Here is a 15,539-nt window from a genome sequence, read left to right as displayed (position 1 = left end):
GGAGTCTGGACCTTTTTTTGCAGTTGACAAACAGCAGGTTTTACTGGGAGCCAGTGTAGCAGTCACCACCACCCTGCTGGCAGTGTGTCTGCGATTATGGAGCCGCAAGCCCAGGAGGCTGGAACCTCAACCGACCACTGGAAAGAAGATGAAGGCTGTTGTTTTCACATCATATGGAGGCCCGGAGGTTAGAGTGAAACACTGTACCTGTCTATCCATCATGTTATCTACATTTTTGGTAATAATAAGTCACGGTTGTCACACTGCCCTAATATGACATGGTCTTCATACTTGTTATTTCATGTTTGTTCTTAAACTTAAGTAAAAAGTTTTCTTTCTTATGATATCTTGTCCAATCATGTAATGTGAACATTATTCTATTTTTACCAATACTTTTTAAGCCTTAATAATAGCTCTTGACTTGACTTACTTGACTTATGTCGAGTCCTGGTGTCCCTGGCCTCGAGACAAAATGGCTGACCAACACTCCCTGTCTTCCATCACTTGACCCAAGTAGTCCACCTCCAGGCCAGTGTCTCTCCTTAGGCAGTCTATGTAGGTTGCAGCCGGTCTGCCGGCCTTCCTCCTCCCATGCTTGGCAGTCCACAGTACCAGCTCGGCCACAATCTCCTCTCTGCTCACAGGTCACTGTCACAGGAGCAGAGAGGAGAATAATAGCTCACCATGGTAGTATATCGCCAATGTAGCTTACTACATTTTCTAACCATCCCCAGGTGATGACAGTGGATGAAGATTGCCCTGTTCCTTCACCCTCAGCTGGAGACGATGTTCTTATCAGGGTCAAGGCTGCATCTATCAACGTGCTGGACCTCAGGATCCGAGAGGGCTACATGAATGCTCTATACAGGTCCAGTCGCAGGAAGGCTAAGGTGAGTATAGAATCTGATACAGTAATTACTCACTCACTCAGTCCTCATGCACTTGGTGAAAAGCATAAGAGACCATATAGTTAATCTATTCTTACAGTTAATCTTACTGTGCTACAGTAATGGATGAATGCAACTTTGCTTACCTATTAAAATCAGCCCTTTGAGCTTACAAAGTCAATTTAGTTTTTATCCATGGGACCTCAGTTAGTAGCTGGTATCATTCATAAGTATCTTTCAATTTGTGTCTGCAAATGCCAACAAGAGTGTTTTATGTTAGTGAAATTGTTACTCACTCACAAGTTTTCCAATTTACTAGCTTCCACTGTTCCCTATCATGGTGGGGAGGGATTTTGCTGGAATAGTTGAAGAAGTTGGGCCAAAGGTCACCAAGTTCAAGCCAGGAGATGAGGTGAGACACTTAATGATTAAGCAGTCAACATTGCTGAGTATAGAGACTCTTTTTACACAACTGAGCCTTTTATTCAGCCAACGTCGGCTGAATAAAAGACTTGGTTGTGTAAAAAGAGTCTCTTTACTCAGCGACTTACCAACCTGATGAAACTATTCACGGATGCACAACATTGTTAAAGAGTCATTTAGTGTTGAGTCATGAGGTACATATTTCATTTCAATTGGGGCTTCCATCAGAACAATAAAATACCTTTCAAGATTACAGAGCAGGTACAAAAACATGTATTTGTATTCTGTTACACTAGGTGTGGGGAGCACTAGGACTGGATCACACCTATGGTAGCCTTGCAGAATACACCATCTGTAAGGAGGCTGCCCTGTCTCTCAAGCCAACCAACCTGACGTTTGTGGAGGCTGCTTCCTTCCCTCATGTAGCCTTGACGTCCTGGGGAGCCCTGGTAAAGTCTGCTGGCATGACAAAAGAAACTACAGCTGGCAAGAGGTAAGAAAAGAGCTCATAAATCAAATTAGTCGTGTTGATAAAAACATTCTTAATTTGGCTGCCATGTTTTACTCAGAACTTCTATGCACAAACTGCTTTGTCTTCCATCTTTTCATCTTCCATCTTTCTCGCCAACAGACTTCTAACAGTTGATATATCTTTCTGTCATTTGCTTTTGATATCTGCAGTGTCCCTGGAATAAATAGGTCAGATTCCTTCTTTCTGCTTGGCTCCTGACAGCATCACTACTAGTGTCAGGTTTGTAGAGACAATGACCTCTATTCTAAAGGTGTTTTGCCTTTGCCATGAAAATTCCACATTCCATTTTTTATGAACATCTGACTAACTTGCACTGTACTGTGTTCAGGGTGTTGGTGCATGCTGGGACAGGTGGTGTTGGTACCTTCAGTATCCAGCTGGTGAAAGCGTGGAGCGGCCACGTCATCACCACCTGCAGCACCTCAGGAGTGGAGCTCGTCAAACGTCTCGGTGCTGATGACATCATCGATTACAAACTGGAGAACTTTGCCACTAAGCTGTCTGAAGAACCCAAGTGAGTTCTAAATGATTACTAGCTAGTAATATTTCCTCAATGCTTCATTTGCTTATAACTAGACTCCTCTATAGAGGAGGTACTAAAGTACTTCAAAACATCTATTTTTGTTATATAGCAGCTACCAGTTCTTTCAAATGGTGAGGAAAGTACCTGTTATGATGTGTCATTTGTGCAAATGTATATTAAAAGCTGTGTCCTTTTATTGCTGTCTTTTGAGTCACAATTCTTGAATCAAAATCCTGCAGGTTAGATATTGTGCTGAACACTCTTGGACCCCAAGTGGAGGCCGAGTCTCTTGCACTGCTGAAGAGGGGCGGGTCCTATGCCACGATCGTGACCCCGGTGGTGAACAGCATGGACAACTATGGGATAGTGCTTGGCCTTCTCTTTGCCTTAACACAGAAATGGAAGAGGGCTTTGTATCAGGTACTAGTAAGTTGTTGATTTGGAGGTTAGTTGTGGTCTTCTGTTTTAGGGGAGAGTTTTTCAAAGCCTCTATTTAGTCATTTATTAACACTGTAGTATAGGGTGTGAACATGGGGCACAGAAGTTATTAGTATAAGGGACATCATTTTCTGTTTTCTCATTGCAGAGGCTGGTGCATGGACGGAGGTTTTCCTGGGCATTTGCTTATGCAAATGGAGAGATCTTAGATTTGGTGAAGCAAATGGTGGAAGATGGCAAGGTAAGTCATATTCACAATTCTGTGAAAACAGTTTTAACTCAGGTCTTCATTGAATTGAACTGCATTCTTTGATAAATATTCTTGACATGGTGTAAGCAACGTTGTTGACAGCATTTGATAAACTATCTAGTTCATCAACAAGTAACTTAATGTAGCACATGACAATAGCAAAAGGATCGTAACAAACTAGTGCTGAAGTTCCGCACTCACTCACTTAGTCTCATGGCTATAAGCCATGGCGGTAGCAGTTTGAAAATAATGTCCTTTTTTGTTTTCCTCATGGCAGATCAAGCCAGCAGTGGAGAATGTGTTCTCCCTGTCAGACGTCCACAAGGCGTATGAGCACCTGGCCAGAGGTCATGCTCGGGGCAAGACAGTTATCAACATTGCTGACTAGGAAGATGTTATGTAAAAGAACAGAATATCACATAAATCCAGACACACATATATCCTACATGCCTTTGTGGATAAACAGATATGCTTATAATACAATTATATTTTTAACAAGTTGATGCTAACTTGTCAATAACCGAAGACACAGGAATAAATAAGGGCTACGTAAGTTAATAATATCCTTGAATAAAGTTCTATGTAATGTGTTATCTGTCAGATACACATAACTTAATGATTCAGCAGTTGATTTCTCTGATTATTTGGTGATAATTATAGCTCATTGTGTAACTGTTAGAGCAACGTTAAGGCTTTTATTAAATAAGAGGCACTAAAAGTTCTGCTGCTCTTGCTGTAGATAATCTTAGTATGCTGCTAAAATGTGGTGATATGCATATAAAGCATTCCAAACCAAATATGTATTAAGCTGTTGCTGCTTGGAGCTGAAGATTTTGTGTGTTTTGATTTTTCAATTGAGAGACAAGAGCCTGCCTTTGTGGAAAATTTGCAGTTCATGTTGATTTTTAATTACACTGAAAGTGTAAGTGCTGTTTGTAAGTTAAATATACTTTAAGTATCAAGGTTGTGGACATATACTTAAGTATTCACGTAAAGTCGAACCAGTACCATAATGTTTTTAAAACTATAATTTAAATGCATTACATGTGCTGACTGGGAAGTGAAAAGGATATAGAGAACACACAAAGGCTGCAAATGGCACATTTAATGTTACACACAACTGATACTACAAGTACTCTTTCTTTGGCAAATGTTTACACTCTTATAATCTAAGTTAATGTACTTTGTTGTAAAGTACACATATAGTACTATTAATATCCTTTGTAACAACCAAAGAGAATATAGTTTATGAAGCAGTGGATTTATTGTAACGGAGTATGCATTATATTTTTCCTAAGGTAATTAATAACATTCCTACATTGATTACATTTTAGATCGCTTATTTAATGCTACATAATAATTGATATAATGTGGAAAGCAACATGTGCAGTGACATGATATCACAGATAATAGATGTGCAGGTGTGTTGGAATTAGATAAAATGAATTTGGAATAAACTTGAATGTGAAATGTGCTTTTCATTACCACAGAATTTGAACATCCACAAATACCAGCTGTTTCTACTGTATACTTTTTATTATTAGTAACATTATGAATGATATGATTACTAGTATATTGACAAAGTAGCTATCATATTGTTTATTGTAGCAAAAATAGCAAAATGGCCAAGGCAGTAATGCGTCAATTTCAGTTAAAGGCTACAGCTATTATTGTATACTTCTAGAATGTTCCCTAAAACAAAACTTGGCCAGATTTTGGGTAGGGTGTCTCCTATTTCCTCAAAGCTCGTAGAATCTCGCGAGACGAGTGTGTAGGCGGCTGACATCCGGGACCCTAGGTTAGCAGGCGAACCGGTGACTGAGACAACGACGGGATATCGGTCCATCTCTGTCTCGTCTTGTTTCGCGGCCACGTAAGTCCATTTTTACGCACAATTGACTAGTTTTTCCTCCTTAAAGAATTTTCTGTTGTTTAGATGTAACCATGTCGGGAAATGTGACCTTCTGATGTTAGTTTTGCGCCGCAGCGCTGGACTTGGCAACGCATGTTTTGTGTTGGGGAGGGGGGCAACTTTCCGTGGTGTTCGTGGTTCGTATAAAATTTTCACTGCGGATTATGTTCATCCTAGCGATCGGGGTTTATATTCGGCTCGTGGATATATTTCTCTATCTAGTTCCTGACTTATTCCATTGCCTATAAGAGTGGGAAAGTGTTAACTAACTACTGCCGTGTCCTGAAATGACGACTATAAAAATTATGTTCCTATAATGTGTGCACCAAATTTTTATGTGCGCATGGTGGTGGCGGCAAAATATTTGAACGATTGATGCAGACAGGTGCAAGCATAATTTCAATGAATACGCACCAACTCATGCTGTAACATTCCCCTGCCTGTATCGTAACAGAAATCGATATTGTCGGTAGAGGTTGCAGTTTTTATTCACAAGTAAAGATAACATTAGAAGTTAGAGTAGAATCTCGTGTTCAATCTGCTACGTTTTTGTGAAAATTATATGATGTGATTGTGAGGAACTAGTATGGTAGATATTTCGTAAAAAACTTGTTTTAATCGATTTTTAAAAATTGTAACCACTTGTAAGTTATTCCTGTAATGTAGTTAGGTATCACATCTTGGCTTGTGTTTTTAAGTTCAACTGTTACTAAAAGCATCAGACTAGTTTTGTCAGAATTGAGAAATGGGAATGAAATTGAACGGCACTGAAGCTGTAGATAGCAAGTATGAGTATGGTCCTCTTCAGAAGCATTTTCCAAACTTCATCACAAGGATACTAGTACTTCATGTGTTTGTGTATTGTTGCGTGCTGTGGACTGTAACTTAAAACACAATGAAGATTTTACATAATTCCGGCATTCTTTGTTCCCTTTCTGAAAAATTCACCAATGTCTCAGTCTTTTTTCAAGCTAACAAAGCCAACATAACTGGCAATGAAATATTTATCTAAAGATAGATTCTCACAGCTCTTAGTATATTACTGATCCTGGTGTGGAAGAAAGTTTCCCAAAAATCATGTCAACCTTTCCAACAGAGATCCTCCATAACTTCCCATGTGGCACCGGCATGTTGTACTAAAAATAGAGTTATGGCACTGCCAGGACATGGCACCATATCTGTCAGCTGTGCCCTTCCATTCCTGTCACTGTCTGTCTAGAATATTAATAATCCAAAAATACATGCATCTGTGACCTGAACTATTATTAGTTCTTTTCCACTTGACGACAGTGAAGATAGGCGAAGAGTAAGATAGCTAGTAGGTGGTATTGTAGATGTTGTCTTAATCAAATTAATGTTTAAAAATTACTAAAAATGTAGTGAAACCTTTTATGATTTTTATGTCATTAGCAAAAAGCTTTGATCCAACATCCTACTAATCAGGATGTATTTTATTCAAAATTCAAAGTGTGAACTTGTACATGTAGTATTGTAGGTAAAAAAGGAGAATGAGACATTTTACTACATGATTCATGATGAGTAATCTTGAACAGTTTCTATTGGCAGCATGTAGACTGACTGTGCTATATTTGCATGTTACCAAAATTACTTATGATATTCATAAAGGTTATCTTTATCACAAACCCATCATTTTCCAATACTGGTGAATCACATCCTGTGAATATCAAAATAAGAATTTTGCTGACGTCATTATTTCAGTGTTTCCTGGGTCCTATATATCATTTTGGTGAAAGACAGACGTTTTTGTAATTAATGCCATCTTGTTAAAAAAAGCCTGTGTTGTGATAAGCCAAATGTAGCAATGTCATTCCGTATATGGCAGTTCTGCTGCATATTCTGTAGAACACATGGTACCACCCACAGATTCAGTCCCTTTTGTGAAATAAAAGGATTCTGTAGTTCTGAGCATTAAAGGCTGCTTGGGCAGTGTATGTGTGACTGCGCCAGAATTTTACCATTTTTAGGCCCAATAGTAGGTCTTTAATAATTAGTAGGTCAACTTTAAGAAGATCCGTTGAAATTCAAGTGGTCTTGTGACTGTTAACTCATGGAATTATTTCTCTTTATTTCGATATTACAGTAGAGCAATTCTATACTTTTAATATGCAGTGTCATAATGTAATTTGTAAGTCAAATACATTTGTATATACATCTGACATGTACAATGCCTTTTGTCTTTCCCATTCCAGGTGCCCATTTGTTTGAGACCTGTGACTCCCCCACCCCAGCACTAACATGGGAGATACTGAAGAGAAGAAGGGGGAGGAGGATAGGGTAAGTGTTCATTTGAGAAGTGTTCATTTCTGCCTGTTCAAGAGATGATTTTTACTGCCTTTTCCTGTGCTGTTTTACGTCGATTGATCTTCTTAAAATGCAAACATTCAAGCTACAGACAAATGAAACTAATACAACTTGGTTGCTGTGACTCCAACTCACATATTGGGATGTTACTAACTTTGCACATACCTGATAGTTTCTACTAAAAATTCTAGTGTAGTAATGATGACTTTTTTATGTATCCATATGTGGTAAACAGGCAAAACATGTATGTGCCAAAAAGCAGTTACTCAAGCAACTGGATATGATTTTGGAAACGGTCAGACGTTTCAGCTAGTATCCACTAGCTTTCATCAGTGACTGTGAGACCAGAGGAGAAATGCAGGTTTATAAGCACAAACTATTGATTGATATGCAAATAATGTGAAGACAATTTTTGTGTGTGTTCACCCTTTGAAACATGTATGTGTTAACCCTTTATCAGGTGTATGGAGGTTGTGAAGGCCCTGATGCCATGTATGTGAAACTGGTCTCTTCTGATGGGCACGAGTTCATCGTGAAGCGAGACCACGCCCTGACCTCTGGCACCATCAAGGCCATGCTGAGTGGTCCAGGTGGGACTTAAAGTTAAACCATTTGTTAAAGCATTAACACTTAATGTATGTAGGCAAGAGTTATGTTTTATTAACCATGTAGTTACCAGATTTGAATCAACAATACAATGTGGGAACCCATCAAGTTTGTGTGTGAAAGAAACATTTATGTGAAACTGAAATTTTTATTTATTGCTTCAAGTGTTAGGACTGCTGAAGCTTAGGCTTGTACCAAGCTAAAGTGTAATCTTTGTTTGTTGGTAAATCAGAGGACAGATGCAAGTTTAGTCTTCAAATTCAGGAAAACAGCTGAAATATGAAAAGAAACAAGGTCAAAATAAACCCCCCATTCCATACACGAAGTTGTCCATCCTAATGCCTGTCAAGACTGAGAGCGGCACATGGCTGTCAGCTGTCAGGATCTGTTCTTGTCTCAGGTTTCGCTGTTGGACCACATCATATTCAATATTTCCTACTAAGCCCATTGCCTTGTTTGTGGTGGGACCAAGGAAACTTTGAAACAAAGCTTTAATCCTAGTTGATGCACCCAGCTGTGGTATTATTTTGAAAGTGGTATGCAAGGAATTTGTTCGGTTTAAATGTCCAAATAATGTAAAGAATGTCGTTTTTCTAAGTTTGCATTTTTTTGCTTGATTTCAAGGGATAAAATATAAATAAAGCTGCAGCTGGTTATCAATGTTAGAAGTATTGTACTACTGTTTTAGTGAATGGATGAAAAGAATTGTTATTGAAGTTCCCATGATCACTAAGTTTTCTTGTTTCATTTCAGGCCAGTTTGCAGAAAATGAAACGAATGAAGTCAACTTCAGAGAGATCCCGTAAGTGTCCTTTGTTACTGATAGGCAAAAGTGATATGGCACACATTGGCATGTATGACAACATTCTCTGTGAGGCTGTCATCTATAAAAGCAAATTTATGTGCCCAAATATGTTGAAGCATTGCTTTAGTGGACCATCCATGTTACAGTGGTAGTAACAGTACTGCGGGTGTATCATTATAAATCATGTAAACTGAGCCACTGTTATTTGGCCATGTGACTGGTTGTAGACGTTTGCAGTCAGGCTGTCATAGGCATTTCCACCATGAGCAGGTGTATCTCAGTTCTCATTTCTGTTGAATGTTTAGATTCCAAAGTTGCATTGACATTTCACATGATAGGTACATGTACTAATTAGAAAGGTAACATTTGCAAAGCAAATGCATAATGTTTACCACACATAATGTTTTAAACACATTAACTGCAGTCTAAATCCCTCCTACTATAAATTTGAAATGTCAATGACCTGAATGAGACATCTGTTACCATGGTCTGTCATCATGTAACATGATGACAGACCATGGTAACAGATGTCTCATTCAGGTCATTGACATTAGTTTGGAGAAGAAGAGGAAACAGCAAAAACGATGTCTTCCTTCGGTAAACATAAAAACTTTTGTCCCCACAGATCCCATGTCCTGTCCAAGGTCTGCATGTATTTCACCTACAAGGTGCGCTACACCAACAGCTCCACAGAAATCCCAGAATTCCCCATCGCGCCAGAGATCGCCTTGGAGCTGCTCATGGCCGCCAACTTCCTGGATTGCTGAATGTCGGTGTTTCCTGCTTGTTGGCATCCCCTGCTCAATAATGGATTAGCCCACCTCTGCCACACTTTGGCAGAGCACGGGCTAGTGTATTCTTTAGACAGGGGTAATAAGATTAATCATGCATCTTTTAGAGGCATTATTACCTGAGATAATTGTACAGTACTTATTGATTCTTTCATTTGAAGTCAACCTATTAACTGAAATGTTACAGGAAGATAGAAATGGTCATTTCTGAATGAAGATATCATTCCATCATGACCTGTTGGGGCAGTGTGTAGTTTATATTGTGTATCACTTCTGTGAGCATGAGCTGTGTTATTTAAGGTGTGTAAAATGGATATGGGTCAGAGCTCAGTGTCAATTCTAGTATCAAATGTTTGTCCCACAGTTACATAAATTATAGGTATGCCACAAAAAAAATTCATTTCCATAATCATGTACTTTTTCTCAGTCTTCTTATTTGAGATTTATATTTTGCTTTTGTCTGTTGAACTTTTTTGTATGGGGTAAGGCCATTTTACATTTGAATACATGTACGTAGTATGATATCTAGAAGCGCAATAGATTCCTCCCTTGGTTTTCCAATTACCAAAGTGGTGTAAACGTGGATGAAATGCCACATAAGATTCTAATGTGCCTGATATGAATATCAATCTTGTACCCTCAACATTTGTAATGTGTGATATGTATTTGTGCATGTGTGATCTTTTCAACATCCATGTAGTAATTAGTCTGCATATACTAAAATGCTTTGTCAATAATTTGAGTCGAGTGTTGCAGGTCAGTGGTTTTAGTCTTCAAATACACCTTGTCAGGTTTGCCCTGTAAAATTAGTGTTTGAATCAAAATACATGTATAAGATACACAGGATCTATTTTAGTGCTGAGTGCCACATTTGTTACACTTCCTAGTCTGATTTCTTAATTTAGCGATGTGTTCTGGCAGTTGCACAAGACAATAAAAGATCTACTAGGAAAGTATCTGCTTTTACTTTACGACTTTCCATTCGCTCAAATCACTGTATAGGGCACTCACTGTTTTTGCATGCAAGAAGCTCTGGTTGTTTACTATTGAGGCAGACTTCTGTCAGCCCATCACTGCATATATATATATCTCATTTTTTTAGGAACATCAGGCAGTAGTCATTTGCCCTAAGGGCTTTGCTGTTTAATTATTGGTAGCTGAACATGTGAGGGAAACCAAATCACTCTAACTGTTCAACTACCAGAAAGGTGTAGTTTTATACAGAGTGGGGATAATGGTTAGAAATATATGATATTAGTGGAGTGGTTACTGGAATAAAAGTTCACTAAACCACAGTTTGCTTACGATGACTTAACAGTTTTTTTTTAAAGTTGAAAGCCAGTGTTACTGATGTTATGGAAAATATCTGTACTGCTACAAGCACATACCAGTGCATTAGTACAATAAAAACACCAGGAACGTTTGATGATGCTCAGTGGTCAACTTTTAATATAAATAAAGCCTGTTTACGTCTCCTTTGTCACTGGGACAGACTTTTTGAAACACGTGGAACAAAGGCAAAATATAAACTAACATTGCAACAAAGTGGAAGGAACTTCGTGATATAGTTAAGTATGGCAAATATACGATAATCCTTGTAGAAAATGCACGAGATCTCAGTTGCGCAGAGCTCCCCTATCTTCCAGAGACTTGCGTGATCCTTCCCTGGCCAGACCGTCTGCAGCTTCGTTCCCAGGGATGCCGACATGTCCCCTCACGTGAACCTGACAGGCACAGAGCAGAAACAAACATAGGTTTTCAACAAATTTCAAGCATAGCTGTGATTGTCTAGCCCAACACAAAGAAAGCTCAGACCTGATAAACAGAATACAATAGTCTATGTGAAGTTAAATAAAATAAAATAAAACAAACACTATCAAAGCTATCCCCTTCAATGCACAACTACAACAATGCACAGAGAAAATGCTAACTGCTTACGATGTCTACTGGTATTACGTGATTCGAGTGACAACCTCAAGAAATTGCATAACTTTATGTACATCTAATCAACAATATGCACAATTTGGGAATGACACACGTTCCCAGACTTACCCACTGCACATCTATACCCTGCAGTGCCGAGTCCAGGCTCTGGAAGTCTTCCTTGTTCTGGACAGGTTTCCCTGTGGATAACTTCCAACCGTTTTTCTTCCAGCCGTGAATCCATTTTGTTACACCTGTGAACACCATTACAAAAACCTGTTATCAAATCCAAAATTAGAAAATTCTGAATAATAGTGATAATTTTGCTACTATCACGTGGAGTGGATTGTGCAAAAACGTTCAGCTAAATTGATGTGAAAACAATTCTAGTGCACAAGGTAGGCTGCTAAATCAAAAAAAGAGAAGAACAAAAAAAGAGACTCACCATTGATGAGGAACTGGCTGTCCGTGTGCAGACTGATCTTTGCCAAGCCCATCTCTTTAGCAGACTCAATGGCTTGACGTGCTGCCTATCATATGGGCAAAATGAAATAAAATTTCATAACATTCAAATGGCGGCTCTTTGCCTGACATTTACTGTCAATACTTAAACATACAAACTATTGAACAGTTAGACATACTAGTACTATACATAGGTAAGGACAACTGGTACAGAATATTGTACCAAAAGAAAAGCAGAAAACAACAGGTCTTACATGGATCTCTGCTCTGTTGTTTGTCTGTCGTCCAGGTAATTTGGCGCTTACGTTTCTAAAAGGACAACAACAAAAGTTATCAGACCATCAACCAGACCAAAAAAGAAATCAGATCAGTAACAGCATACATGATCAATATAACTATTTCTGGAATAAATTGTTAGCGTCATGTACTACATGTATTATCATAAACAAAAACTGTATCAACGCTGAGATACATACGCTTGTTGGTAAATCTATACGAGTACAATTGTATTATTAGTATATACATTTTGTATTACCCTGGTCAGCCAACCTAGGATATATGTGCACATAACTTTACACAACTGAAAACCTACTAAGTACCTTTCATGCCCGGGCCCCCAGTAGACACCTATTCCTGCACTAGCACCATGGAAGCCATTGTCAGTGCAGCAACCATCTGTGTACACCACCGCTGCACCATCTACGCAGGGCAAAACAAGACAGATAATTTATATAACATAGGGTGGAAAATATTTAAACGACAGTAACAGTATAGTAGGTAGTAACTTTCTACAGTACTGGTATGTACCTTGTGTACAGTACTATCTGGAGATGATGACAATCTCTTGTTGCACACTCAAAACTTCTGGATCAGAGCAAACATGATTGCCGCAATGATCTCAGTCATCTCACCTAATAATAATAATAGTAAATACCAAAAACTGTAGTACAACTACGGTAAGAACGTAAGAGATCTGACAAGTATGCCGAAGAAATCTAAAGCCCAGCCAGCAGGCTTTTAGCTAGGATTTTTTTGGTGGGTGTCCATTTTTTTTTTATTGTATGCTATGCACAGTGAAGACGTGCTGAGTGCAAGATTTTAGGGTGGCTTTTTTGAAATTCATAATGCTCTCAAACACTACTTTCTGCATTTTCAGGGGTAAATTTGAGTTTTTTCCTTCAGTAAACCATCATTTTTGTATTTATAGTAAGGCTGAAGGGAGGCATGTGTGCATGGCAAGGGTTGGGAGTGGAAAAAATAGGGCGTCTTTAGGGTGTCCTACAAAAAAGTAGGGCGTCCAATTTCTTATTATTTTCAGTACAGGGCGTCCAAAAGACACCCTGGACACCCCCTAGCTAAAAGCCTGCCAGCCAGAATACAGTATACTGTAATAATTTTTCTTCTCTTTAATCAAACGTATCTTCCAATGGTGCAACACATTACATGACAGAAATACCTTTAAGTTTATGAGGGAACCTGAAAGAAATACCTGGATTATACCTTTATATGTGAAGCCACTGATACTAGTACTCTCTCTCTCGTTGAAGTTGGTGTCCACGTATCTGGCTCTTTTTGGACTCTGGTGTTCAATGTCAATGGAGGCTGCTTGTACGGAGGCAGCAGGTGACAAAGATCTCTTTCGCATGTAAGGAAAGGGCCTTGCCTGGTAGCCTGCAAAAACATAAAGAACGTTACTATTACCTGCATCACATTCATGGACAACTAGAGGGGAAAAGGCCAACATATTCTGCCCCATTTTTTTTTCATGACATCCAACAATTCATGAATTATTACAGAGATGCTTATCTTAGGAGCTTTTTTGCCATGTACTCAGGAAAATTAAGACAAAGTTTGAAATGAAGTTTTATTCAATTTTCTGTTAATTTTCTAATTCTACATCCTCCTAACACCTTTACCTGAGCGCCTGCCTGAGTAGGAGGAAGAGCCTCCTTGGTAGGAGTAAGATGAAGAAGCTGCTGTGTAGGAGGAAGATGGAGAAGCTGCGGGCGCATGTCTGTATGTGGATGTCGCAGAAGAAGAGGCCCTGCCACCCTGTGATGACATAAACTGATAGGCTTCCTCCTGGGTCCTGAACTTCTTGAACTGCGCATTGGAGTACTTGTTTACCTGGTCCCGGCACTCATCCCTGTTGTGAAGAGAGGGTAGAGAAAAACAGTGATGCTAGTCTGGATTCCAAACCCATAGCACACTGCTATGGGCTCACTGAGATACTTTTGTGTCCAGAGTGCTATGGGTTTGGAACCCCACCAGGGAGCCTACCAACGGTAGCGGATAGATGTTGTAACAGTGGGGGGTCTGGCTCCTCTTGTTTCTTACAAATTATGTTTCATAATTTATGAAAACATCTGTGAGTCACCTAGATTGGTTCTCTAGGTCCTACGCACTTACAGTCAAGTAAACACATAAAGGCGTTTCGCTTTGTAGATGCACTATTATACTTTGGAGCATGGCCCTGAGAAGGGACACGTTGCGTTACGTCATAAGATGCCCTTCGCGTCTTGTCCGGGCACGTCCTGGCCCCAGTACCTACCATGTCCGGTAAACACCCGGGTTCCGCCCGTTCCTAACAGCATAGAAAGCCTGCGAGCCTGACATTTGGTCCCTAAGTATTGCCGTTCCTATTCTCAGAAGCAAATTGAACATATCACATGGCAATGGTTACAAAACAGAGGAGAAATCTCCCACAAAAGTCGCTGTCGATGTTTCAGCCGCCATGATACACACAAATGCCGCGGACGAAAGGTGAAAGTTCAAGAACAAAAAATAGTTAGTTACTATAATAATGTAATGATTTGATATTCTATCTATTATATTTTTTCAGTAAAACGGTTTGAAATCGCATTTTTTAAAAGTTAGCATTAAATGTTATAATTTTTTGGGCAACCGAGTGAACACCCACAATGCCATGCGTGAAATCTTCCTTTCTGGCCGCCATTACTGGTAAGGTGTAGGATCCTGAGTATTCCTCTTCGATATACGGATTATTTCTTGTGTTAACAAGTGTTCTGTTGAAGACAAGTAAACTGTTTCGAATAAATTGGGTGTGATGTTTCCGATTGTAATATTAGTAATTTCGGATGGATCTGTTTTATCGAGTAATAAGTGTTTCTTAGATGGCATACTTATTTTGAAGAAGAGATTTCCCCGACTTCCATGTGTCGATTCAATTTCTCTTTAGTATACGCAAACTAAGGTTATCTGTAGACTGTTACCCATCTCCTCACAGGTTTGATATGTCAGTCTAACTAGCTATCATATCCCAGAGCTAAGTAGGTATATATGAAACGATCGTAACAGAAACGTAGGCAATAACCGAGACGTAATATCATGGAGTAAAGGTATCAACATCCACTCGATCGAAACTGCCCAGGCGAAGTCATGGGATTGAACCTCCAGAAGGAATTCAACAATGCTTATTGAACATAATACTAGTAATAAGTCCATTGCAATATGGCAGTATTAAAATAGATATCCCTTTGAATGTGAATTATGTGTCAAATTATACAACAGCCCAAGCATTTTGGGAGAAAATAAACTTGGCATATAAATGATAATATAATTTGTAATAAGTTTTATGTTCTTGGATGTCCATCGCGAAGCGATGATGACGTCAATGGCGTCTTAGGTGTGATCGCAGCCCAAAT

The 15,539-nt window shown here is 39.1% G+C and overlaps 3 protein-coding genes across 3 annotated transcripts; 2 read left to right on the top strand and 1 right to left on the bottom strand.

The window, feature by feature from the left end:
* The first annotated feature begins 709 nt into the window (after positions 1–709).
* On the top strand, positions 710–4,176 carry LOC109480976 (reticulon-4-interacting protein 1, mitochondrial-like). Its single transcript, XM_019783441.1, has 7 exons — positions 710–890; positions 1,207–1,299; positions 1,607–1,803; positions 2,171–2,356; positions 2,605–2,785; positions 2,952–3,044; positions 3,331–4,176. The coding sequence occupies exons 1-7, from the start codon at positions 738–740 to the stop codon at positions 3,439–3,441; spliced, it is 1,014 nt and encodes a 337-aa protein (XP_019639000.1). The 5' UTR covers positions 710–737; the 3' UTR covers positions 3,442–4,176.
* Positions 4,177–4,778: 602 nt separating this feature from the next.
* On the top strand, positions 4,779–10,445 carry LOC109481004 (transcription elongation factor B polypeptide 1). Its single transcript, XM_019783482.1, has 5 exons — positions 4,779–4,926; positions 7,176–7,260; positions 7,748–7,877; positions 8,647–8,695; positions 9,324–10,445. The coding sequence occupies exons 2-5, from the start codon at positions 7,222–7,224 to the stop codon at positions 9,463–9,465; spliced, it is 360 nt and encodes a 119-aa protein (XP_019639041.1). The 5' UTR covers positions 4,779–4,926; positions 7,176–7,221; the 3' UTR covers positions 9,466–10,445.
* Positions 10,446–10,917: 472 nt separating this feature from the next.
* On the bottom strand, positions 10,918–14,644 carry LOC109480977 (ribonuclease H1-like). Its single transcript, XM_019783442.1, has 8 exons — positions 14,426–14,644; positions 13,791–14,020; positions 13,375–13,545; positions 12,474–12,573; positions 12,129–12,183; positions 11,858–11,942; positions 11,542–11,666; positions 10,918–11,213 (listed from the first exon to the last, which is right to left on the bottom strand). The coding sequence occupies exons 1-8, from the start codon at positions 14,536–14,538 to the stop codon at positions 11,106–11,108; spliced, it is 987 nt and encodes a 328-aa protein (XP_019639001.1). The 5' UTR covers positions 14,539–14,644; the 3' UTR covers positions 10,918–11,105.
* Between the last annotated feature and the right edge of the window lie 895 nt (positions 14,645–15,539).

Source organism: Branchiostoma belcheri, unplaced genomic scaffold (assembly GCF_001625305.1).
Source record: "Branchiostoma belcheri isolate BF01 breed outbred unplaced genomic scaffold, Haploidv18h27 scaffold53, whole genome shotgun sequence".
In the NCBI taxonomy this organism is placed as follows: Eukaryota; Metazoa; Chordata; class Leptocardii; order Amphioxiformes; family Branchiostomatidae; genus Branchiostoma; species Branchiostoma belcheri.
This window is presented reverse-complemented; position numbering and strand designations above follow the sequence as displayed.